The sequence below is a fragment of the Centroberyx gerrardi genome, chromosome 2, assembly GCF_048128805.1.
Source record: "Centroberyx gerrardi isolate f3 chromosome 2, fCenGer3.hap1.cur.20231027, whole genome shotgun sequence".
NCBI classification, from domain to species: Eukaryota; Metazoa; Chordata; class Actinopteri; order Beryciformes; family Berycidae; genus Centroberyx; species Centroberyx gerrardi.
In genome coordinates, this window is record NC_135998.1 from 16,821,551 (window position 1) to 16,848,812 (window position 27,262).

Below are 27,262 nucleotides of genomic sequence, written 5' to 3' on the forward strand. Positions count from 1 at the left end.
AAACTCCTGTCTTTTTGTGTCTCTGTACCCCTCCTGCCCCTCCAGACGTGTCTCCAGCGGTCGTTCCGAGCGGAGGTGTACACCTGTCCCGCCTGCCGCCACGACCTGGGCAAGGACTACATCATGATCCTCAACAAGACGCTCCAGATGCTGCTCGACCAGTTCTTCCCTGGCTACAGCAAGGGCCGATGAGGTCAAAAACACATTTATTAGTAGAACACATGCACACACACACACAGACACACAAACGCATCCATTCTGTGCACCCACTTATACCCTCAAGCACCTAGAGCTCCACTTTAAAAACGCATTGCACACACATACTTACCCGCAGACAAATGTATATTGCGTATACAGTCCTTTATGTATACAATCATTCATACACACAAACAACCTCAGTAGGGACTGACCTCACCTGTTGAACTTGGACTGTCTCCATTAACATCACCAGCCTGAATTTCAACCGAGGACATTTTTAACCGCCTCGCCCCACCCCACCCCACCTTAAACACACACGCTCACAGACACACACACACACACACGCACACAAAATGAGCCCCAACCTAAACGCCCCCTCGCCACTCTGCCTATCCATCAGTTTTCCCCCGCCACCATGTTGTCCAACGACTCCATGAACTGACGTACAACACTTCACCTTTTTATCCCTGGCCATATCATGAAATCAACCATGTGTATATTTGCATACCTGCCAACCTGAACGCATTTTGTGTACCATCTACGTAACTTTTAGACCAAAATACATCGATATGAGTTGTTACATTAAAATACGCATATGTACAGTTTTTGACTCAACTGGCAAAAAAAACAAAATGGAGCGAGGCTAACACGGTGATTTAGGCACGGGAAGACCGACAATTTCACAATGTCACTAAAGAAACACGGAAGACAAAACCCCTCCCCACGAGACGGAGCGACGCCCACACAGCCCGGCCTGCGGCGCCAAGGTGAAATTAGCGAAAGGAAGTGAAGAAAGCATTTACATATGAAACGAAGCACACAACGTTTTTTGTCCTATGAAGCACTTTATTAATAGACACGCGGAGCAGACTTGTTTTCTGGGTTAATCCGTAGCACACGCTAGCATTGCTGAACACTGCTAGCAGCTCACGTCAGTTGCAATAATGCCATTACCATGCTTTGAGCTAATGATAGTAGCAAATGCCTAGCCAGGGGAAACTTTCAGTGCGTTTGCGGAGAACACAAATTGGCAGCTGTGTCTGGTTTGTTTTGAGTGTCAGGAGAGTTCTGGCTCAAGCGAAGCAGCAACCGTAGAAATCGTAGAGATCAACAGGCGCAACACACTCCTTTTTGGTCGTTTGGAACTTCATTAAACATACCAGTGACAAGAAAGGCGGGCAAGACATAATCACTAGGACAAACAAATCTGAGCTAGTGGTGAAAGCTACTGTGGAAGAGGCGTGCACAGACTGAGTGGGACAGGGTCGAAAATCTCTAAGACCACTTCCCTAGAAATGTTAGTTTGGGTGTGGGGGGGCATGGACATGTGTCATGGGGGAAAAAAATCAAAATCTGCTTTTAACAACTATTTTCTGGTGAGTTTTGTACCATTATTGTACATTATTGTACAATATACTTGCGTTTGTGACCTCTCACAGAGATTAATATGTAATACAATCTAGAAATAACAGAATTAAATGCAGTATGAAATGTAAAAAAAAGCTCTTAAAATATCAAATAGGACCCTACCAAAGTAGTTTGTTTGTTTACCATGGTAGTTTCCATTTCCATTTTCCAGTAACTAAGAAAAAATCTGTTTCTATACAAGATAAGAAAGCATTCAGTCAAAGTTGCACTACTCTGTCAATAGCAGTCAATACTCAACTCTTTTTGCCCCTGAGAATCCCAGATGAAACTGTGCCAGGCTGCTGAAAGTGAAGAGACATGTAGAGACTCATTGTATTGATAGACTGGCTCTCTATTTAAAAAATGTGGTTGATATTCAGACCAAAAGTAATCATACAGTTAACCATGAGGTGCCGTGAAGGACATAATTCAAACTTTACCTTGCACATACACACATTTATGCCTTGAATACTTATTATATGAGATGCTTACACATTCAAAAGTGATGAAACACTATTGAAACACCCTCATAAACACTTCTGAAGTGTCCTAGGCGCATATATACAACTGAAACACTCTTGACAACCTCTCATACACTATTGAAACAATCTTATAAACACTATTGAAGTGCTTTCATAAACACTATGGAAAATCTCTTGTATTCACTATTGAAACGCTCATATACACTATTGAAAACCTCATAAAAACAATTGAAAACCTCCTGCATTCACTATTGAAACACTCATACAGGGGTGGAACTTGAGGATTCATGCATAAAAATCACAAGTTCTTTTGTATATTTCATATTTTATTATTATGAGATCGGTATAAGTAATGTGATGTTCAAGTATAACGAGGTCAACTAAAGGCAGCTGGTAGAGCGCAAATGTTCTCCAATGCTCTCCAACTTGCAAAGTTGCAGCCTGAACAACTTGCAGGCTTGTAATCTGCAGCCACAACGGTTTCTGTTTGTTTCTCATTTGTCTTTTGTTTGATTTACCCGGAGCATTTGAAAGTAGCACTTGAATGCAACGCTGTTTAATGGCCGACTTGAAACTTTTTCCCACCAGCACATGAACACAGCATAATGGTTCTGGCTCAAAAACAATAATCGTCTAATGACAGAAATTCCAGATCCGGATCATCAGCAAAATCCAATCAACTGATCTTCGGGCCAAGGGCGAAGTTATTTGTCCACCAAATTTTAGCCAAATCCGGTGGTAACTTTCTGCGATATCTTGCTAATGAACAGACAAATGGTTAAATGGCTCTAAAGAGCTGCCTGGCTGTCTGTCGCCTCAGCTTTGAGCGTTGTCACTATGGCAACAGGGGAGAGTTATAATAGGCAGGCTGAGGCAGTGACGAGCGTTTGGATTTGATCAAGTGTGGAAGAGACACACAAGCAACACATTGACATGCATTGACATTGTAGTGACACCTCAACTCAATGTTAGTTGGGAATACACGGCTTGAGTATTAATCTTTTATACGCTTTTTAATTCACCACTCGCCAAACAGGCTAGTGCTCTCCTTTCTGAACTTGCCCATGCTCTAAATCACAAAGGAAAAGTTATATTGACATACAAACTTCACCAGTGTTTCAACTGACATGAGGGCGAGTAGATAATGACCAAATTTCCATTTTTGGGTGAACTATTCCTTTAATTTCCTGCCCTACTCTCATATACACTATTGAAAACCTCTTGCGTTCACTATCGAAACACTCGTATACACCGTTGAAACATTCTTGCATGCACTAGTGAAATGCTTTCTCACTCATTGTTCCACAAAGTTTAGCACAGCTCCAGGTTTTCCAGTCAGGTGACATGGACTGAACTGTCCCAGTCCACTAGAAGAGCATTTCAGTGGTGTTCCCCTTTAATTTGTCTACCAGAGAAATGTTGATAATGTTCTCATGGAAATAAACAATGCTAGTGAGGATGAGACTCTGCTAGTGAGTTAATGAGCCAAGTTAACTCAGAGTTAACTTTTAAGATGAGTTACTTTTTACTTTTACTTCAGTAGATTTTTACACAAGTCATTTTACTTATACTTAAGTAAAAATTTCAGCAAGGTAACTACTTCTACTTGAGTAGTACTCTCTCCACCCTGTGAATCTCCCTGGAGTGTCTTTGGAAACAGCTTCACATGTGGCTGCACAGCTCCTTGATTTTGAAATATCTATATAGAGAATATAGAGAAGTAAAAAGTAGAAATGGTGTAACCCTCCTGTTTCAATAGCATATACTGTATGTGAGTGTTTCAGTGGTGTATATGAGCATAACACATTTCACTAGTGTTTATGAGGGCGTTTCAATAGTGTGTATGAGAGTATTTCATTACATTTGAATGTGTAAGCATCTCATATAGGTATATGAGGTAAAATGTGTGTATTTGCAAGGTAAAGTTTGAATTATGTCCAATACGGTGCCTCATGGTTACAGTGGAAATACTTTGGTATAAATGCCCTTCAGACTGGTTATGCCCCTTTTAGCTCATAGCTCCACAGTAGATCGGCGTTAGCACTGTGCCCCTTTAGAAACTGTCTGATTTTTTAGTCTGAAAAGGACAAAAGGGCAGGAGCAATCGCCCTCCTCTGGCTTTTCATCATCAGCTCAGCTTTGTGCGCGTGTGTGTGTGTGTGTGTGTGTGTGAAACAGAGAGAGAGAGAACTCGGGGGTCACACCGGGGCAGATCTAACAAGACCTAGCAGGAGAGTCTCAGCGGATCCTCAAGATGAGTAGAGAAGAAGGGAAACAGGAATGTCTGGTCAGGCATTAATTAGGCCTTATCCTTTAATGCTTAAATACTGAAACGGTTTGATTCCCTGACACTGGCAAAAAGCTGGTTCCAGAGAGAGCGGGTCCCGTAGGAAAAGGCTCTGCCACCACCTGGTTTCATCTGGGTCGGAGGCCTGAGTGGAGGGTGTGTAAGAAATATGTGATGTATTGCAAGTTTTAAATTAATTTGTTTCATTACTGGCAGCTAATGAAGAGAGCCTAAGCCTGGGGTAATGTCCTTTTTGGGGGGGTTTTTTGGTCTGGCTACTGAACTTTGAGAAAGTTTAAAATTTTTCGAGTGTCAAGTTGGGACAGCCTCCGAACGGCTTTTCACACTGCAGCTCACCCTGCTGCGGAGCGGGGCCAGCAACCCGGGGTTAAAACCAGGGTTATCACCCTTTGGAACTGGCAAGTGTGAAACGCTTTGTTAACCCTGGGATAACTGCTGAGTTAGCGCAGGGTTAAAGGGCCGGTGGGTTAAGGCAAAAAATATGCAGGGTGAAAAGCCTACTAGTGGTGCAGCGAGGAAAAAACCAAATAAATGCCTTTTGGAGAGGATCATTAGGTTTGTCTGGTTACGTTGAGATCACAAAGTATCAATAATTTATCAATACATCTGTAAGGAAATCTCCAAGTTCTTGAACAGAGTCGGTGTATGAACTGGGAGGTTTATGGACCATGAGGCAAAGGGTTCAGGAAGTAATCCCTGAGTCTGCTTGCTCTCTGGTTGGAGGAATTGATTTTCCTCTCTTCTGAATTATACCCGTTAACTGTTAAGCATGCATGTTAGCACATTATAGGCCCGATTCAGATGGTCTTATGCAGATTGAGATCAGCACATTTGAGCTGTTCCTATTAAATTGTATATATAAAATATAGAATTGGCTTCTTTGTCCTTTCTTATTGGTACAGTGGAAAATCAGGCCATGGACTCTTCTGCTTTTCATGACTTTCTGCTGAGGCGTTAAATACCGAGCGTCTTTAATACAGTTTTGTTTAGGACGACTGTACATGAGGATTGAATTGGCAACATGCAACTGGATAAATCATCAGATATGCCTTAGAGAATCTTAAATGATTTGGGCTGTTCTGCATTTTTGTCTATAAGAAATTACTGAAAGATGTTTTTCTATATCAGAAATAATACGTTTTATATGAAAAAATGAGTTTCTTAGTGACAACCGCTTTCTACTCAACCTGCTGACAACAAGCCACTCTCTAATTGCGGTGCTAATTACATTGAAACTTTAAACAAACACTTGTCAGTGGCCATGTGTGCATCACACTCCAGTTAAATGTTCATGTGATGTCTTTTCCAATTCCTATAAATCTGTTCATGTGCGCACGGCTCCCCGATGGTCATATGCGTACAGCCGATGGCACCGCTCATGTTGGAAAGCACCTGTCCGCCGCAACACCTGTTGACAGTCTGGCTCTACACATCATTGTGTAAAATATGGCACACCTGAATGATCCGAGCCCTATCCATGTGCAAACACTAGATTTACAGCTGGTCCTTTGAACTCGACACATTTAAATGATTTCTCTGGTAGCGCAGCCTCTTTTGACGATCCCTTAGAAATTGAACTTCATTAATAGCTCACACACTGCAAAGGTTCATCGCCTAAAATTCAAATTAATAGCACAGAATCTCAGGATCTCATATACGTGAAGCTTGCCTATCATGTGATCAACACATTATAAACAAATAAAAAACACACGCCGCTCGACTCAGATCCAGTAGACCCGTAGATTTCAAATCTACTTTTACAGGTTTTGGTCAGGTTAAAACCTGGGGATGATGATGTGTGAGCAGACATAACTTTTTAATTTTTTTTTTACTTTTGTATTTCTTATTTATTAGTTATGTTTCTGTATATATCATTTCCTCAGGATTTAGCCAGACCAGTGAGGAACTGTCACCTACTTACTTAGGGTTAGGGATCTTTGAAACGCACTTGCAAGCTTTACATAAATTAACACACAGTGTGTCAATCAGTAAGAAAACCTTCACAACAAGGAAGGCCTGTGACAAACAGTCATGATGTTGCAGGTTGAGCCCACATATAGTTTATATTTCATCATTTTGTACACTCTCTCACACCAGGCTTTTGATTCACATTATTTCCCCAATATTTGTTAAAATTAGATTTTAAAATGCTTTTAACTTGTGAATATTTTTTTACCGGCTGGTCCTTAGTGACAGATGTTGATACTATGTGCAGAACACATAGCTGAGCAGGTTGTTGGACAGACAGGGACACGGCCATAACACACTGGGATGAATTTTTGGGGTCACACTCATCTTTTTTCGGTTGTGGGTTGTCTTCCCGGTCTTCATCTGTGCGGTCTGACACGCCGGCTCCCTCCGTCACAGACGATCTAATGTTACTTTTGTATGGCTGCAACAGTGACGGGCATCGCTGTACATAAGTTTCTGCGGTCGAAAACGCTAACGGGTGCAATAGACAATAGAAAACGGACAAACAACACACAAAAACACATGAAATAACAAGGGTCGGCATCTTTTCCGCTGCCGATATGGTGCTTAAAAAATGTCCAGGGTTGGCAGGTCTGATACTGACCAAAACAGAAACCTTACACTCTGCACAGATCGGGTCCCGGTGACACGAGTGACGTCACCGGTCCGGTCGGAAGGCGACACCGGCACACTCGACACAACCCTAGAAACCTAACGGTCTGGATCGACTTCCCAAAAATCATTTTAACGTTTATATATAGTTTTCACGCACAAAAAAAAAAAAAGCCTAGCGGTGAGTTGGTTTTGGGGAAAAATCCAGCTCTTGTTCTTTAACGTCATCCGTTTCTTATCGCTCCACTGACATTCAGATCCAAGATCCTTCGAAAGGTTTCTGTCTGACCGACCCCCCCCCCCCCCGATGTTTACCAACCCCCCTTCCTTCCCTTTTGTTGGCTGGCTGTTTGTTTGTTTGTGGTGATTATGTCCTTGTTTCTTTCCAAGAATTCAGGATTGTTCTGTTTTGTTTTTTTTGTTGGGTTTTTTTTTTTATTTAACGACATGCAAGTACAAATGCTACTATGGTCTCTAAAGCTAACTGTGATGTGCATTACTTCCACTGTCGCTCAAGCTTGTTCAAAAATTCTTTTCTTCCTGCATTTGACTTGGCAAGCTAATAGTCCTCCTTTCTTTCTCCGCTGTGACCTGAGCTTTTCTCTCTCTCTCTGTCTCTCTCTCTCTCCTTCCCCCCCGTCTTCTGCCCTCTGTGACCTACAGTACTAACGATTTTTAGACGTCTTGTGGACGCTTGGCTTCAGTGTTGTGTTCTATGTTTTTTTTATTGCACTCTATTGAAGAAAAAAGTTTGAAAAGACAAGTCACATTTAATTTTCCTATAATGCTTACTATTATGTATGTACGTATGACATTTTTCTATCATTTTAGTTGCTTCTATTCTATTTTAATCATTAGTCATTTTTATGTGGCGACCTCGAACCTTTGCAGCGTACGCCAGCCTGAGGAGTTTCATCGCTTCATATTGTGATCTGAAATTTTATACATGTCATAATAATACTTGATATGTACCTATTAAATATTTTGATTCCAGAAAACAGCAGTGCTTCCTTTCATTTGTCCCGTTTTTTTTAACAAGTTTTTCAATGCTAATGAATGATGATGTTGAGACCTTACGTGAAATGACATGCATCTGACTTAACCCAGCGGACATTTTTCAGTCTCAAATGAATTTACAGCAGGTTGTGTTTGCATTAAGTTTTAGACTGAAGCTGCTGATGGCTGATATTTTGTGGCACTATTCAATATCTTTAAATTTTACCATTTGACTAAAAAATACAAAAAAAAAAAAGATTCAATGGTCCCACAGTGTTATTCTTGGCTAAGTGGCAAAACCTCTGAAACAAAATTTAGACATTTAGTCAATAAAACTCTCCATCGTATTAGAGGTTTAAAACATTGACTGGCCGATATCTGATTTTTAATAGAATGCCAGTATCAGTATCGATATATCTGCAAAGCAATACATCGGTCGAAATTGGATGTTTCAATCAGCAAAAAAAAAAAATTCAAATGAGGTAGCCTAGGTCTGCACTATGCTAATGTTCAGAAGAACTCAAATTTCAGATTTTAGCTCACCAATCAAAACCTGATGGTACCAACTGAACCCTTGGGATCTGTACTTGTATTTGGTGCTTTTCGTCACCGCAGCGCTAACATGGTGCAGAGTAGCAGCCGGATGTCCCAGTGACCCACTGCCTGTAAGATATGAGGCAGAACTGTATTCATTACACACACTACATCAAGTACACTTCAGACAAAAAGCTGAGTGCCATTGAACCAGCTGGTGAAGTTTCTCAGGTGAAGAGTGGTAACCGTGACATGAAAAGTACTTCCGCTGCAATGCTGCCATTTAAAAACAGGCACAACGGTAAATCTATGAGAATATTCAAGTCATAATTGAGATTTCAGGATTATGTTCAACCGACATTCATCTCACATCAACAAAATGTCAAGGGTGAGAATTCATTAACAGAGTTACAGCAGCTGAAATATTTCCTTGCTGTTCTTCCTCCAACACAGTTCATTTCTTGCTTCCACTGGTGAGTATATTAATGATATATAGACTATATCATCAATATCTAATTGGAATACCAATACGGTGAGAATTTATGAGGCCTGAGATTATTCCACCTGGCCTCATTATCTCAAAAATAAAAAGATAAAAAAAAGAAGTCAGCCTTAATGAGATTTGTAAAAAAACAAACTGAATGCTTTGTTCAGTAGGCTTGTCTATCAAATATACTGGTTTCCTGAACTGCACATCTTGCACTAATGCATACTGCAAATGCAACTGTACCATCAGCTGCTGGCTGGTGATGTTGCTCTGGAGCCTCCTGGTGGAGCGGAGCCACACCACCTGCTGTGGATTTCTACCTGCTCTTTTGTAACTGACCTGATTATCTTCAGTGTTCAAACTGAGTGGTGGAGATGCATCATGTAGGATGTTAGTTACACCGTCATAAACCAGAGGGTCAGCACTCATGTCAAGTGATTACAACCGCACTGGAGTTTAATGGTAGCTAATAAAAACCCACGTGATTAAACCTACTTCAATTTATAACATGTACAAACACTGGTCTATTGTTCAGCATGCCTGCTTTAAATCAGCAACTCCAGTTAATGTGCAGTTGAATACTGACGCACCGCAAGTGGTTAAAACGGGAAAAGGCTATGCAACCCAGGCTTTACACAGGAACAGAGAATCAATCCAGTCCAGATTTGATATTTTCATTTCAGACTATAAAAGGCAAAAGAAATTACCAGGGCCTGATGCTATAAATCAGATTTTGCTCCCAGGTAAAGACACTTCGGATGTGAATGTATTGGTGCGGTTCTGAAATGAGCGGGTGAGTGTAAGTAAATACTGATAAAAGACAAAGGATTTTTTGTTTTATTATCACAGAAGCACAACAGGTACCACTATGCAGGTGAACAACAAACTCATTACTATTATGAAAAAAAAAAAGTTAAAAAGGAATGCTAGTCCAAAAAAGAAAATCCAATCAGAACACCACAGCAATTTTTTTTCATCCTCCAAAACAAAATACTACGATAATGTCAGGTATACATGACAGAAAGAAGCAAAAGCACTTTGGATTATTCACTTTCCTTTCACTTTGTACCAACACACTCGATAGCATCTTAAACTTGAAATTGAAGTCACATGCAACAGCATTCGTCTTTGCACTCCGCCTCACCTTGCTAGTCTAAGGGGATTTCTATCCAGCTGTGAAGTACCAATTATTGGGGTTGTTGCTAAAAAGCAACACATTTCGCAAAATCTTAATACTTTTAAGAGGACATTAGTGCTATAGAATAAAACTGGTCCCATTGAAACACGTCTGTAACTCGAATTGGACAGAAAAAACGTGGGACAAATTTGATGTCGATCTTTAGCCAATCAAATGAAAGCTGGAGTACCCGAGCGTAAACCTGATGACCTTTTTGTTGTACATTCAAGAAATGAAGAATCCTCCTCCTTAAGTCTATCATTAAAAGAAATATCAACAAAATACAAGTCAAGAATGTAAAATAATACAAGACCTTGATTGATAGCTATGAAAATTGCAATATGCTCATCATACGTCCAAAAACAAAGGTTCCCTCTTTCTTAAGTGACAAAAAAATACCAATTAATCTTAAATGAAAACAGTATAATAAAGATACATAGAGATAGACAGGTGAAATAGGAAAATGCACATCTAAACTATTCCCTGGAACACAAAAAGCATGGGGGGGCGGGTGTTTGTGGATGGGTCACAACAACCGAGGGTTCAACAGAGGAGGTGGAGTATGGGTGAGCTGGGACGGGATGGAGGGATGGATGAATAGAATCAGGGAGGGAAAAGGGAGGAAGGGAGGAAAGGAGGAGTGGAGGGGTTGTCCGGAGAGCTACTCCTCATCAGAGGAGTCCCTGTCGAAATTGTAGGCCATGAAGAAAACGTCGGGTCGAGGCGGGACGAGGGCATGGCCCGGTTTCACAATCTCAAAGCCCAGGAAACTGAACGTACGCACCAGTTTAGCTGTAAGGTCAAGGGAGGAGACATGGAGACGTTTAGGTGCAGAACGAGCCACAACACGCAAGCCAAACATGACATTTTCCTTCACTTGTAAAGCTATCGAAGCTGTCTGGGTGTTTGGAATGAAAAAAAGTGTGTTGGCCTGTAAGAGTGTGGGGAAAACAGGGCTGTTAGCACGTACCACGATCATCTCTGTTCTTGTAAAAGCAGACAAACACGCTAACAACTTTCAGATGTTCTTCAGCATACTCCAGGAGAGCCGCGAAGCTGCAGGGGGAGAGCAGAAGGAGGCTTCGGTTTGAAAAGGGAAAACGGACACCTAAACACACTGGGACATTTACTGGATCTCAGGCACATACATGCAAGTAAAATTCAAATAACACTGAAAAGATTTTACTGAATATTTTCAAGGCTCCACTTTGTCTGGCTCGTCGCTTCATCTCAGAGGTTTTAAAAACAGATTTCCAGACCGACTCTTACATAATTCTCTTTTTACTTGTTTTATTCTCATTGCAATTGCCTGTTTTATTCTTCTGTAACACCGTCTTTAAGTCATATGTGGCATTTACTTGTTTGTAAAACAAGTCAAATTTTATTGTTACCATTATATATTTATCGTTATGATATTGCCTTTACTAGCTATGGTTTCACAAGGCTCCGGTCTCCCGTCACAAAACCTGCCGCTACACTTCATGCCCTCAGCGTCTGTCCCGCCCCTCTCACCTCTCCTTGCTGCCTTCGGGAAGGGGGTCAAGCGGTATCTCCACATAGAGCGCGCTGCTGCTCAGCACGGCATCCCACTGTATCGCCTTGGTAACAGTGGGACGGCTTTGGAAGTGGAGTATCCCGGGGCGACCATTCCCTGCTGGCTCCTCCGTCACGGTCAACTTCCTGTCCTGGAAAAACAGACAAATAATGCGTTTTGAAAACAGTAGTTGAGTTTTTTTCTTTTTAAAGATTATTTTTTTGGCCATTTTACCTTTTTTTATACAGATATAAGTGGAGAGAGACAGGAAAGACACATGCTGTTGTGTTTTATTTTGTTGCATACTGTTCTGCACCATTTTGCTCTGTTGATGATTGTTGATTATTTAGATGTAGGTAGGCTCATTCTCTGTAAAGTCCTTTAAGACATGCTTGTGATGAAGGGCTATATACATAAATTAGCTTGACTTGCCATGCATTGCCTGTTTCTCAAGTTGAGCAGAGCAACCTACAGACTCAATAAATGTTTTGGAATTTGAAAGAAACCCGGGGGTCTGATGATACTGCAGTGACATTATATCATTGTCAAAAGTAGAATGTCAAGGCTGAACTCTGATGAATGAATCAAACAACACGGTCGCTCTTGTGTGCCTTCCTCTGCTGTGTAAATAAACAACTATGACACTGGGTCACATGACAGGAAGTGTGGTTACAGCAAAGCAGGAGAAGTTCCTCACTTTGAAGCGTGCTGGTGATACAACTTTCCTCCTTTTGATTAAAACTACCTGAAACGACATCCTGCCCTTGTTTCCGTTTCTGTACTGCAGCTCTTCTGGCTAAATCACAACAAAAAGGCTGTGTGTGTGTTTGCAGACTCACTGAGTAGAGCGGCCGAGCTGAAGGAGTGTGATCCCGTGTACCATTCCCTCGCCCACCTGGGATCTTCAGGGGTGGGAGAGGGGCATCAGGAGCACCACAGAGGCCCCGGGCCGCGGGTACTACTACAGTGCAGGGACAGGCTGGGAGGGGGAGAGAGAGACGGACATTAAAACACGACCGTGACTCGTCTTTACTCCCACTGACGGTCAACTGGGATACATAGAGAGTCACGCAGCAAAAAAAAAAATTCACAATCCACAGGTCACTTTGTCAAAAATTAGTGAGTCGAAAAAGAGGTTTTCCGCATTATAACAATTCATGTGTTCTTTAAAAGGAATACACAGACTTTTTTGATGTGTGTGTGTGGTATGCAGTGCAATACAGTGCTGCATCTGCTCACTCATTTGGGATTATGTTTGCTAGCTTGTACCGTCCATAAAGTGTGCTTAAGTTTTCAGATACACCATAAAAACGTACAGAATGGGAACACAGTAGTGAAACTAGCTACAATATTCTCATCACACAATGAGCACAAACAACAAGTTAATTACAGTTCCTTTGCAAAAACCTGGGCATAGCCATTCAGGTATGAAGAGTCTTAAACTGACTACTTTGGCATGAAATTAGCAGTGTGAAAGGTCACGAACGTCAAAAGTAGGGAAGATCAAAACCACGACCATCCAAGACCTGACCAAACCTCTGAGAGATGATGGCAAATACTTTCATAATTTACAAATGTAAACACAGGGTTTAGGTGCGTATCATGCTTGGACTGGAGTTGTGTTACTGTACCATTAGCATCGTTAGCTTACAGTTCACCTGACACCAATGTGAGGCCGGCCGAACAACCATGTGGCGTGTGAAACCAAAGCCACATCTACCATGTGACGACTGTCAAAAAGAGGGAGCGTCTGACAGATGTTACCAAAGTTGTACGGGAACTTTGGGTAATCCATAGCAGCACTGTAGAAGAACGGTGTCGCTGGGTTGCTCATGCTAATTTGTTCAGAAGTTGTATCGCTCTTACATTTGAAGCTTCTTCGTATAATTTGGTGTTTTAAATTTCCTGTAGGAATTGCACTTTGAGTTTTGGTACAAAAAAACTATTCTTTGTGTTTTGACAACCCAATTTTTAATCTGTTTTTAATATTGGTTGTGCTAACTGTTTATATGCGCATCCTTTTGGCAGGCTTCATTTGTCCAGAAATGTGAATGACCATTCTTCAGTTATGTTGCACTTTATTGTTGCAAGTAAACTGTATTTTATTGTTGCCAGTTGTATTTTCAGTGAGAGCGTGGTGCTGTAATGTCTTGTTTGCACAGCAGAGTGCGCTGCAGCTGTTCTCTGGACTTCCGGTCCACTGTTTTATAGGACAAAGTCGCCTTGGTGTTGTTTACTGTTCATCATGTAAATCACAAGGACGGGTAAACAGCAAAAACACTTCCGATCTCTGCCATAATAACGTTTATTCATTATAGTAGAGCTGTCTGTGGCACAATGTCCACTCTAGGTAAAAAATTATCTTCTCAGGGAGCAAAATGTTTCCTGCCTTTGTTTCTGTTCTTGGGTTATCTGCAGTAAAATGTGAAGATATTCAATACTGCAAACCAAACAGCATTTTCAAGTTGTAAACTTGATCCCAGTCAGTACCATTTAATACTCAATAGGCCTACACAACAAGTTACACCATTTGTGTTACAGCAAATGGCCTGGCAGCATTTTCAAATTATTTACCCTTTATGTCTCCAGAAACAGCGACATTGACTATATTTACTGAGGTGTAACAGAGGGTTTTACCCCAGTAGAGGATGTGGTGGTGGGCAACAGACCAGAAATATTTACTCCAAAAGGCACAAAGCCACAGAGAATTTCTCTTCTTCAATTCTGCATTTAATACCTATCCTTGCCTCAAATTTACCTGTATAACAGATCACCTAATTCAATTTTAGACTAGACACATTGACATCAGAGGTTCCCCCCCCCCCCCCCAAGGGGATTAATAAAGTGCTATCTTATTTTCATGGCCATTCACCTGTGCTGTTAAAACCCATTTGTTTAAGTGTTTTTTATGTACTTTACCTTTGGCTAACGTCACCACAGTCAAGTCCTAACATCACCAAAACAACGGTTACAACTGCTTGCAAAATAAAGCAAACGTTAAATACATATATCATGTATTATATTTATTTTATTGTTACACTCAGGGATGTAATGGAGGGCAATTCAATTCGAATTCATTATTGTTTTTATTGGTGGTTGTTTGCCTTATGTTAGGGATGGGCACCCATGGGTGATGGAGGGCACAGAGTCTGCAGGTTTTCAGTCCAACCAAACACTACAGCAGCTGATTTCTGTGATCCACACAACCTCACCAGTGAAATCAGCTGCTGTAGTGTTTGGTTGGAATGAAAACCTGCAGGTTCTCGGCCCTCCGTCACCCATGGGTGCCCATCCCTGCCGTAGGACCCTATCAGCCCATCTTCCTCGACATCTACAATGGGTCCGTACAGCGACAACTCGGGCATCTTTTCTACCCGGCGGTGACATCTGATGTTACGAGGCCCGTGGCAGTAAACCTCGAGTTGCGTAACAGCCCGACAGGAACCTGAAACCGAGAGGCTCACGACAGAAGTATTGAACCAGTCGGTCCTTGGGTACAACGAGCCCTGCTGGTTTCCCCTGTCCTGCGAGATAGTTAACCGCTTTCACCATGTATAACCGGTCCCTGGTCAGAGTAAACACCAGCAGGCTGTGGCAGCCATTAGTAACTGCTGTACTACAAAACGTGCACAAACAGCACCTGACAACGTGCGCGGGGCCACCCAACAGATGGGTGTGGGCCACGGCCTAAACCAAATCTACATCTGATGAACGAGAACATCTGCTGGCGTTAAGATGATAAAACGGTTACACCAAGACTACTAAACACGCGGGTCGTCGACTACCCAAACTAGCTTAAATTTAGGATAACCGTCGCAGTACAACCAGTCGTTAAATGGCGTTTTTTAACGTGGTGATGGTCTGGAAGATTGGTTAGGCGTTATACACAGACCAAAGCATTCCCCGGGGCCACTATATTTTGTGCCGTATAGTTGTTATAATTAACGTTAGGTGGCTAGTTTTGTTCCAGAGAGGACTGGCATTAGCTGGCGTTGACAATTTTGCTGCGTAAGGGAAGTCAGCTGGGTCTTTAAATGGACTAGCGATAATAAGATCCCGGAGAAAATCGTTCTAAAATGAGGTTTAAGATGAATCACATGTCTGTTTTTAGTTTGCGATAGCCAGTAAGTTACATTAGACAGACACAAAACCTAGCCGTCTGATTAAACCAATGTCTTTGTGTCAGCTGTGTGTCTCGTGAAAACGATTAAAACACAACTGAAATGTTGGCTAGCTGACGCAGTTAAATGCGGTTCTCCGACGATGTTCGATGCTAATGTTACGCGACTCATCTCACGGGCCAGTGGACGTTTACAATCCAGCCAGATCGTCAATTTTAGAGGAGAAATGTTTTAAATATATCTGAGCCTGTCGAAAAAGTTAAAACCGAAGAGAGAATGATGTAGTTAAGTCGATAGAAATGACCGAGCATCAACAGAACAGTTAAATGCGTTCGTGCGTTCTTCTGCTTCAGCTCTTCCGTAGCTGCTAGCTAACTGGCGCTAGCTTAGCTTCAGCTCCCCATCCCCCACACCTCAGTTAGCAAAGCTAGCGTTAACGCGTTAGCTAGCTTGGATATTTTTTCATCGTTTACTTACTTGCCAATCATGTCACAGATACTACTACTTAAGTCCGCCATGGTAGTAAGAGATTGGTGTTTTCCTTCTTTTTCGCGAGCAAAGCAATGACTGTTTAGGATCCGCTGGAGGTTGGATTTTACCATCCGGCCTCGGATAGAGACACGACGGGCTGACTGCTCTCTGCTATGGTCGGCTGGGGAATGATCCGTCCGCGAGTCGGTAGCTGGGTAGATTAGAGCAGTGTCAAGCTGCGCACAATGAGAGCAACACACTTCCGGTTAGCCTTCGTACTGGAACTTCGAAATAAAAGTCAGAGAGCTAGGAGGATATTTATCTTTTTGGCAATGCATTATAACATTTCAATTTTATAATAAGTTCATCACAACAATAAAATAATAAAAACTGTGATAGCAAGTTTGACAAAATCATTTGTTGGGATACAAATCTCCACTGACTGACAGATTGTTTTGGCCTACTGGTGTGGTGAATCACTCGGCACAAATTACATCTGGTTTCCAGTAAAAGTTAAAGCAACACATTGGAAAATATTTTCTGACTGAATATTCAGTTTACAGCAAGAGACAATTAAAAACAGGAATACATAAGACAATAGCGTATACAGATAGTAAATACAACAAGGAAACATTTTCTAACATTGTGAAGAGGGGAGAGACTGATTATGCAGATTTAGCATATTTATTGCACCAGGGTTGAAGGAGCTTTTAAGTCTATTGATCTTAGCCAAAGGTTGCCTAAACCTACGGCCTGAAGGGAAAAGTTCAAATTCCCTGTGGAGACGATGATCCATGTAGTCCAGAATGGTGGATGATGGTAGATGCTCTGTGGTCTGCAGAGTAGGGTATATATATCACTGAAGGTGGTCAGCTGAGTGCCAGTGATTTTACCAGCCTCCTTAACAGTGTTATTAGCGTTTTTTTTTATTCATGCTCAGATTCCTGAACCAGGCCTCCATGGAAAAGGTCAACACAGATTAAACAAAAGACTGTTCAGGAATAGTTCAACCCAAAATGAAAATTCAGTTATCGACTTACCTCATGTCAGTTGAAACCCCATTAAAGTTTGTAGGACCACCAAACACACAGCGAGTTAATCCCTGTGGTTCCATCTCAGGCTTCTCCCAAACTATTGAAGTTAACAGGGACATTTTTTACAGCTCCAAAAAAAAGCATAAAATGTCCGTCAACAGCTTGTGCAGCATAATCCAAGTGTTTTGTAGCCAAATGATTACAATAGGGTGTTAACCACAGGGTTTATGGGAAATGTGCTCTTAATTTTGAGAAACACTATCCAATAACAATACCACTGGTATGAGAGAGAGGCTGCCAACTGTCTCCACGATGGTCTCATTTGGTTATGGCAAATTATACATAGTATTCCCATGATGTCACATGCGTTTCCTACCAATATGGTGCTTTATCATATACACAGCTCATTGGCTGTAGCTATCATTTGATTATAACCATCAATGATATTGATGTTTAAAAACGATACACATAGCACCTAAGACTGATGTTGCATAGCCATTATTCTATGGATCAAAGCTATTTTTTAGGCAGCAAATCATCGACTGTTTGTGTTTTTGTGTCTGGTGCCAGACCACCATGCTCTGAAACACTGTAATGCGGTGGTTTTATATGTTAAGCCTTATTTGGAATGGTCATATTTTTTGTTGCTTGGCCACAATGCCAATGATACCACAATTCATGCTAATTACAGTTGGATTTCTGCAGCCGTAACACCTTTTCACAAGGGAATCCTCCACTCATAACAGATACATGCAGTCTCACAGCCTTTTTACTGCAGCTTATTCCTTCCACATTTAGGATAGGCATTTTGGGTGTGTGAGTCAAGAGCCTGCAGTCTGCTCTGCCAACAAGATGTAACGTATTAACACAGCAGTCAGTCCTGGTTCTGCAGGCTTGGTCTGAAAACTGTGATTAATGAGACAATGTAAACCCATTCTATAGGTAAACTTTAAACTAGACCACCAAAGTCATTAACTCGATATTTAGCACGTTCACTGCTATATTAGGTTTGCGTGTTGTTTGGACATTAGTGCAACATTCCTGCACTCCTTCCTTGGAGACTTGACCTCAGAGGTGCGTGGCTTTTATTTTGAAAGGGAAATACATTTTCACAGCAGAACCTGGGAATGAGATTGTGGCTAGCTTCACGGTTCTGCTAATGAGCTAACGCTGGCTAGAAGCATCCGTGTCTAGATAAGATACTTGTAAAGGACATGTACCGTAACATTCACCCAACATCACGTCTGTCCCTGAACCGTGACCACAATACAACGGCGATAGAAACCTCGAGTAGAGACATGAACGCCATCATTAAAATACGTGTATCATACAATTAATTTTACTGTCAAACACAACGTGTCCTTTCGGCGTATCCCCTTTAGACCGTACCAAGCCGGAGCCGAGCCGAGAAAACAAGCGCTACGTAATGTTGGCTAGGCCAACGGCAGTGTAGCTACACGGGGGCGTTAATGGAAAAGTACCAAGGACAGAGAAAACTTCCAACAAAGAGACAGGCAGAAACGCTTTCAGTATGCCCACTGAAGGTCGTCTTGCTGCCAAACTTCATCCCGGTTTTAAAAATGACCACCGAAGTGATTAACTGACTAATTTGCCAGGTTGTTGGGGGTGGGTTTAATGTGAGTAAATTCACTATCAATTCCATTTAAAATGTTAACAGACTCTCTACAGGGTGGGCTATTAGTTCTTGTAGCCTGTGTTAATGGATTGGATTTAAGAGCCTTCATTTTGGCAAAGATGTTAAACTTTTGAAATCTCCATCCTCAGCTCAGTGAAATAGGTTTAAAACATCTTGAAGAATTCCCTAAATTGGGTGTCAAATTTAGACTCGGACAATTTGGAACAATACTCTCAAAAACTATTAAAAGTAAAAAGAAAAAAAAAAGTAAAAAGTAAAGCAACAGATGGGGGTGAGCGCTTACTACAACTTTACCCAAGTCTCTAAAAACAGGTAGCCTAGGTGATAGGGACAGTCAGCATAATTGGGTGCTGCCTGCTTCACCCACCGTAACTCCACAGGGTGGCGACAAAGCAGCAGGCTACACAAGAAGCAACACGGGACAATAACGCTATCAACATATCAACACACACCACCAGTGTCAGAGGCTTATTGATGAAAAAATCACTTTCCACATCGCGAGTTGCCATACATCGTGTTCATGATCTCGGTTATATACTTATATCGCCTATATGGTTTGTGTAAAATGTTGGTATTGTTTTGCAGACAGTTTGTGAACTAGCTGTTAACCCCATATGATATAATAATAAAAAAGGTCAAAAATGATTAAAAAAAAAAAAAAAGTGTTCATGTAGGTGACATGGATGATGATCATTCAAAATATATTTGGGCCAAGCAAGTAGGCCCATATGTTGTCATCAGTCCACTGGAAGAACATGTATAGGCTACTTCCAATGTCCAAAATAGCCTTTATTTCCAGTGAATGTCATCTACAAGTACAAATCATTTTTTAAACACTTCTTTGAACATATTCTGAAGTATACGCCTAGGCATATGTGATTTGTTTTTCATATGGTAATGTCTGTGACCTTAAGGCTACCACACTGTAGCCAAAACAAATTCTTCTATTTCTAAATATATTTCCTTGCTATCTCTATAGGCTAATTACACTTGGGACAGTGTAATATTAGACATTAAAACAATAGGAAATCAGAAGATTTTTTTCTTTCAAAAAAGAAAGAAAGAAAGAAAGAAAGAATGAATGAATGAATGAAGATAGGCCTCCTGGGTTTTTTCAGGAAACCTCAGAAACTGAACTCAAATCCCAGTAATATCATGACAATCTCATAAGAGTTTGTTCCTCCAAATGTTGATATTCTGATCAAAAAACACGCTGATGTGACGACTACTAAGAGCTGTCAATCAATAGGCATCTCTTTCACCTATAAGTTAAAATTAAATGGTTGCTATTCATATTTTATTGGATAAAAACTGTTTTTATTATCAGTCAAATCAAGTCAATCAAAGTTTATTTAACGTGCAATATCACACTAGGGTGTCTCAGTACACTTTACAACAATGCAACAATATTAAAAGAATGATGGAGAGACATAACAATAAATTATATAAAAGTTAAACAAAATAAAACCACAAAAATAGTAGTTCTTATGGTAGGACAATGGAAGAATAAAACACATCCAGAAAAATAAAATGGAAGCAGGATGCTATGGATCAGTGATACAATCTGTGATCAGTTAAAACAGCAGGAGAAGTAAAAACAAATCCTTGTCTGCTGAGTGTAATTTAACAGTTCTTTAACAGCAGCTGTTGCTCAAAAGGTCACTTGCTGCTTGAATAAATTTGCTGCATCTTGAGTATTTCAGATGTTTTTCATCCTTTTCTTACTTGATCTTCTGTTCCCACTTGGCACCCACTTGTTCTAGACATGCACTTTGAGGTGTGTGTTAACAATTTAAATAGTTGATTTGAACGATATTTAATAATTTGAACCATCTTTCACCTATCCACACTCAGTCTCCCTTACATCCCTTATCACATGTCCCATTTTCCCTCCAGTCACACTAACAAACTCTCCAAGGGGCTTTGATATCAGAGCACAGAGATGTTTTGTCATCGTTTGTAGTGAGTGTAGCTTGAGTTTTGATCTTATTTTAGAGTTAAACGTCTCTATAAAGTGATTTAAAGTCCATTAGCCTACTTTGAAGAATATGCTGACACTTAGGCCTACAGTTCTTTGAAGCAAGAATTGGTACAGAGTGCGGAATATATGGGATTGATTGCTTTGAAAATGATATGCCTATTATGTGCCAGAGTCAGTTAACTTTGGGGAACTAGAATCCGAGTCAGTTACATCATTAGGATCCGGAAGCTAAATCTTTCTGTATTTCTAGGTTAAAGGTAATGGCCTTTGGCGTCTCAACGCTTTCTCAGAAATAGCAAACATTGGAAAGTCCTAAAACAGTGGCGTGTACAACTCAACTACTCTTTACCTAGCCAATATATGCTATAGTGTCACTGATTAAATTGACTCACTGTTTATTAACTTTTAATAATTAATAAGTAAACTATTTATTTATTTATTTATTTTTACTTAAACCAGCCAAAAGGGTGGTGACACAATGTTTTGTACACGTTTGTAATAGGCACGCTGACGGTTCGCTTTTTTATTGCCCACCGCGGCCGTCCGCTTCCTGAACGCGAGACAAGTTTGTCCCTCAGCGTGCTCCGTCGGCTGCTCTGAAAAGCGACGCCTGAGCGACGCTTGCAGCTGATGTACCACTGGCAAAGATGGAGAGCGACACCACTATCAGGAGAATAAAAGCCTTTGGGACAGAAAATAACGTATCGCAAGGTAACGACGACCCCCGGGTCCAGTGCGGGAACAACGGCTACAGCAGTGACCCGAAGAAGAAGCCCGAAGTGAGCCTGTACCTGCTGCGGGAAGCGGCGGCAGCTTCCTTGGTGTTTGTATTTATTTTGGTGCTATGGGGACTCGTGCATTTGTCGTTACAGCAGCTCGTCATTGGAAAGTCGACTGGCGAGTTCAACGCAGTGAGGGCCAGGTGAGTTTGTGTCCGCTTACTAACGGATCCTCACTTCCATATATTTTACATGTCTTTGCTAACCGCCTCACCGGAGAGCCCTATAACCTTTCCTCCAGTCCGGTAGCCTAACAGACCCGCCTAGAAACGACTACCGGGTGTCCCCTCCCCTCCGCCGAGGTAACTTGTTTCAGGTCAGTCAGGTGTTTAAGGTGTGTAACGGTTAGAAGTTGGGGCAGGAGAGGAGAGACGGCTACAGTATTTTATTCATAAGTAAGTCGGGCATGCTTTGTTATCAGTAGGGATTACGGCTCTGAGCTCCTAAGGTCAAAATCGTGGCTTTGATTATTCTTTTGCAAATCCAGACCTGAATATAAACGCACAGCAATGCCGTATAGACGGTTGTAAATCACCCGAAAGAAAGCAACAGTTCAAAGTCTTCAAAATTATATGGCACCGCTTTGTTGTTTCAGGATACCTACACATATCTCCCCCCTAAACCTGTGTTCATTATTTTATATTGGAAACAGTCTTCTTGTGCGACTGTTCAAACCAGCGAGTAAGAACCAGAACCGCACATATGCTGCACCGATGTTCCCTGTTGTGACTTGGTCATCAAAATACAAACATGGTTATCATTCTCCTCCTACTTCGTCTGAGCTCTGACATTAGCTACTTTGCATAGAGAGATTATTTATTATTTTAATTCCATAATAGAGACATGGTATCAATCTGGTTCAATCTGGAAAAAGTCTGGAGAAAAAAGTATTCAAAGGTCTTAAATACAGCTAATATATGTCTTATTTTTTCACCATGCAATGACAGGCTTTGCACTGCATGACCACTCATCATATCTGCTTTACTAAACACAATTGGTTTTCATGTCCAGACAGTGCCATGGCAATTAATTATCCATTTTCTAATACTGTAATAATAGGCCCAGTTCAGATCTTTCATTGGGTGTCTCCTTTGCCGTCTTTCTTTCTTTCTTTCTTTCATACTATTCAATTCCAGGTAGAATAAAAATGTCTTAAATTTGGCTTTCTGAAACCTGCAGATACCCTGAGAGAGAGATCATTACCATGTCCACAGTGAGATATTGTCATGATAATGTACCGCTCTCATAGCTGTAGGGCAGCTCCTCTGACATGTAGGTAAAGACACTATAGTGGTGTGGAAGCTATTGTAGGACGTCAGTTGTGAAAGACAAGCTTCCTAATCACACCCATACATTCTCATGTGATTTCCCCATATCTGGACACTCAGTGTGTGTGACACTCAAATGAGGTTTTACTAAATGTGAGTTTTGCTTTTGAATTGAAGCTCTCCAAAGGTAGGAGTTGGGAAGTACTGCAGAGGGTCACATTCATAATATTTTAGGATAGTGAGGGTTTTTAAAGGTTTATGGATGGCCCATCATAGTAAATTACTAATTTTCATCACTGTGATAGTGTGATGGTTTGATGCCATACTGAAGCTACAGCATAATAGGTGTAGGTGGGGATGGGACTTATATCACCAGCAACACTACAATCTTCACTGAAATTAATTGGTGGCTGTTTTGAAGAGCTGAAGTGTAACATGAGGGCTTAGAGCAAGTATCTCTAGCCATGTGTCTGGCCAACTGTCTTAATTGTCCCCCATGATGAAATTAGGGAAGGGACTATAGATCGGCCCTGGTCCGTATGCCTTTCTGTCCATCACGCACAATATCTGGGACACCACTGATTTTGACAAGACTTTGGATAATGATGTGTGTCATTTCAGCATTTTCAAAATTACATTAATTGGCTTGAGGGAGGCACTTTAACGTTTAATTGTCTGTATGTCATGCACAATATATCGGACATTGTTGATTGGATTTAGCCGAAATGTAGGTGACATTCTGGCATTTTCAAAATTGTACAGATTGGCCTAAGGGCGGCGCCACAACATTTGTTTAATTGTCTTTATATCAATCGAAAAATAGTAACATTTCTACTTATTGTCTTACTACAACTCTTCATCATTCATGGGGGACAACATGTCCACTGTTTACCTGTTTTGTGAATGACTCTACTCTGGTGGGCCTCATCACCAAGAATAATGAGTCCCTGTATGGACAGTCTTGCATCATGCTGTGCTGCCAACAACCTGTAGCAGAACACACTCAAAACTCTGGAGATGTGGATTGATTCCTGAAGGAACCCATCTACTGATCACTCCCTGAATGACTCCACTGGGAACTTCCAAGGTCCAAGGATCCACCCTCACAGACACCTTCTACTGGGATGTGAGCCTCTCCTGCTTAATCAAGAAATCCCAATTAAGGAATTTATTCTTGCAGTAGCTGAGAAAGTTAACACAACCAATCCTGGTCCACTTTTACCAGCCAGTAATCAAAAGAATCCTAACACCCTCCATCACAGTCTGGTTCTATGTCTGTTTTCCAAGAAGGTACAATGTATTGTCTGCACCACAGAGTGGGTGATTGGTCATAATGCCAGTGTGAAGAAAGGGGCAGGAAGGGCTGCCACAGACCCTGCATGGGCAACCACCCGCTCCAGAAAACTTTCCCCTGGGAGACCCTACCGGTCACTGAAGTCCAAGACCACGTGTCACTTCAAGAGCTGCTTTCAAAAAGCTGTCACCCTGCTTAACCAACCCTCCAAAGACTCGTCCATGATACACCCACATAGTCTCTTGGCTCTGGCAGCCCCTCCATGTAGTTGACAGTAATGCTTATTGTTACTGTTTAGTCTATTGTATTTAGTAATTATTATTTGCTACCCAGCATTGTTTACATAATCATGCAATACTTATAATGTTGGTACTATGTTATTTTAGCCTTAGGAATTATGTCCATGTTACAAAGTTCTCAGAGGTTAATTGTTGCTTTTCAAACTGCTTTACTGAGTATAACTATCCCACTGTACACTGTTTCGGTGAACTTCTGGACAATTACCATCACTCTACAGCTGCAAACATGTTTTGTCGTCCTGCCCAGATGCACATTATCATAGAATACTGACTGTATATGTAGACTGATTTTATAATCTTGCCTTTTGCATGTGTTGCACTGTCAACTTGTGTCAAAGTCCCTGTCATATGTACTTGATGTAGCCTACTTGTTACTATGTTAGTTTTGTGATATTCCTTCACTGATATCAGATTCAGTTGTGATCAAAATTCAGCTTGTAGTGAAAGTATGTCTGAACACAATAAGAGTGAGACAGTATGACATTCAGTGCACAGAATCTGAGGCTTCATAAAACCATAGGTTATGAATAAACAAAGTAATACATTATTATACTAGTACAAATGAAAAAAAACAAAAGAAGACAGAAAGATTAAGAACAAAAAGAAAAAGTAAAAGAAATAAAAATCAGTCGGGATAGTTCGGGATAATCTAACTGTTTTACATCAACAAAATGATCCTAAATCTTGTAGGTTGATGTTATGTTCTGTAGGGTACAGTTAACTGTATCTCTGATCTTTTCTAGTTTGAGATTAACATGATATTCCTAATTAAGGGTGGGTGAAACACCTTTCTTCTAGTTGAATAATATCAACCACCAATAGAGAGGAAAATGTTGGAGCCTTGCGTTGATGTGATGTTGTGGATATATTCTCTGGTGACCCCAAAGATGTCATTAAGAGGGCAAGGAGTGTAAGGTCTGTTGAAAATCTTGGAAAATGTAGCCCAGAACCGTTCCATTTTGGTGCACCCCCCGAAAATGTGATGTAATGTTGCCGGCGCAGTTTTTCATCTATCACATAAGGGGTCTGTGTCTGTGCCAGTGCTTTAGAAAAGTGTAACCAATGCACTTTTGTAATGCATCAGAACTGGGTGAGACTGTCACGCAGAAATAGATGAGTGTACACACTCTAGGGCATTGTTCCAAATATCATTCAGAATATCAAAACCTAGCTTGTTTTCCAGTGTTGCTTTCCAATAGTTAAAGGAGGTATACTAATAGAGGTGATGTAGTCATATGATATGGTAATTTTCCTTATAGGCATGAATGCAAGAGCAAAGAGAAGATGGGATCCAAGTTTGGTTTGGGTGGCGATGAAGGAAAATCTGGGAATTTGTTCAGTTTGGTCCCTATAAATGGTGGAAGAAGTGGGATCGTGGTAAATTTAAATTCTCAAAGGGTCAGGAGGAAGAATTCAAGGTAAAATAAGCTCATATTCAGAAATAAACAAAAAAGAGTGACAATGTTAGGGAGTGCAGTCTCAGGGCTTGTAATGAAGAGTAGGTCATCAGCATAGAGTGAAACCTTACAAGTCTAGCTTCCCCACACAATTTTCTCTATTTTCTCGTTCTGCCGCAAACCTGTGGCAAGAGGTTCTATAGCAATGGCGAATAAGAGGGGGCTTAAAGGACACCCCTGTATCATGCCTCTGCACAGATTAAACTGTTCTGATGACTGATTATTGGTAAGAACAGAAGCCATAGGTGATGCATAGAGCTTGATCCATGAGATCAAGTTGGGACCAAAGCCAAACTTCCCCAGGGTAAAGAAGAGGTCATCTCATTCAGCACAGTCAAAGGCCTCCTTTGCATCCAATGAAATGTTGGCCTCGAGGCAATGGTGTTGGAGGAAGTAGGCCTAAGCAAGACAATAAAAAGTTTTGGCAACAATTTTGACCGGTGGGATTAAATGCGTAATAAAAACTTTTTATTAAGCAGCTGTATATTTAAAAATTCTCTTGTTAAGGCAAATCCTGATTGAGGAGGCTTATAGTCTGAAAGGATGAACAGCATAGAGGGTCATTGTCCTGTGAAATAGTGATAAATTGTGATGAAAAGTGAATTAGTGGCATGGTATAAGGCTGTCGATGCCTGCCCCCTCCATATTTGGGTTATTTCGTTCACACACACACATATTCACCCTTTCTACATTGATGTCTCTCACTTTGTGTCTCGCTCATCATTCATTCTGTAGCTACCAGGATTTAAATGTAATGATCATCTGATTGGAGTCAGATACACCGGGTCTATAGAGATCACTCTACCGACTCAAACAAATGGGGCCGGGTGGTTGTTTTCAAATGCATCGATTTGAGACTAGTGTTTATTTCTTTGATGTCTTGCTTTCCCCGCTTTTTCTGTGCCCCATTTCTATGACACCGCCTCTCTTGGTGAAAGAGGCTTTATGCTGCATTCACATAATGTGGGAATATTCATTGGAGCGACTTAATGTGTGTTTTATTTAAGTGATACAGTTAATACATGTTTTTAACCCTCCCCTGCTCATTCCCTTTGTTTTTTAGCTGTTCATCCTTTGAACCAAAGTTACTGTTAGAATGATTTTGCAATGACACTGACTTAACCTCAAAAGTTTTTAAAGCTTTTAAACACAAATTTTTCAAAATCGTCTCCCAGGGAGAGCATGCCCCTGGACC

The 27,262-nt window shown here is 41.1% G+C and overlaps 3 protein-coding genes across 3 annotated transcripts in view; 2 read left to right on the forward strand and 1 right to left on the reverse strand.

Moving 5' to 3' along the window:
• uhrf2 (ubiquitin like with PHD and ring finger domains 2) overlaps positions 1–1,292 on the forward strand; it is a 33,751-nt gene extending 32,459 nt beyond the window's left edge. The window contains exon 16 of the mRNA XM_071914842.2: positions 46–1,292. Coding sequence (XP_071770943.2) covers positions 46–192 — 147 coding nt within the window. The 3' untranslated portion in view covers positions 193–1,292. The remainder of the gene's footprint in view (positions 1–45) is intronic.
• An 8,522-nt stretch (positions 1,293–9,814) lies between these two features.
• oaz1b (ornithine decarboxylase antizyme 1b) lies at positions 9,815–16,481 on the reverse strand. The gene is given in 6 exon segments (XM_071914840.2): positions 9,815–10,964; positions 11,143–11,228; positions 11,685–11,857; positions 12,546–12,632; positions 12,634–12,685; positions 16,305–16,481. Coding segments are annotated over 6 exon segments (654 nt in total). The 5' UTR covers positions 16,430–16,481; the 3' UTR covers positions 9,815–10,833.
• Positions 16,482–21,617: 5,136 nt separating this feature from the next.
• Positions 21,618–27,262, forward strand: part of ermp1 (endoplasmic reticulum metallopeptidase 1) — a 133,434-nt gene continuing 127,789 nt past the window's right edge. Inside the window, exon 1 of the mRNA XM_078288845.1 lies at positions 21,618–21,892. Coding sequence (XP_078144971.1) covers positions 21,618–21,892 — 275 coding nt within the window. The remainder of the gene's footprint in view (positions 21,893–27,262) is intronic.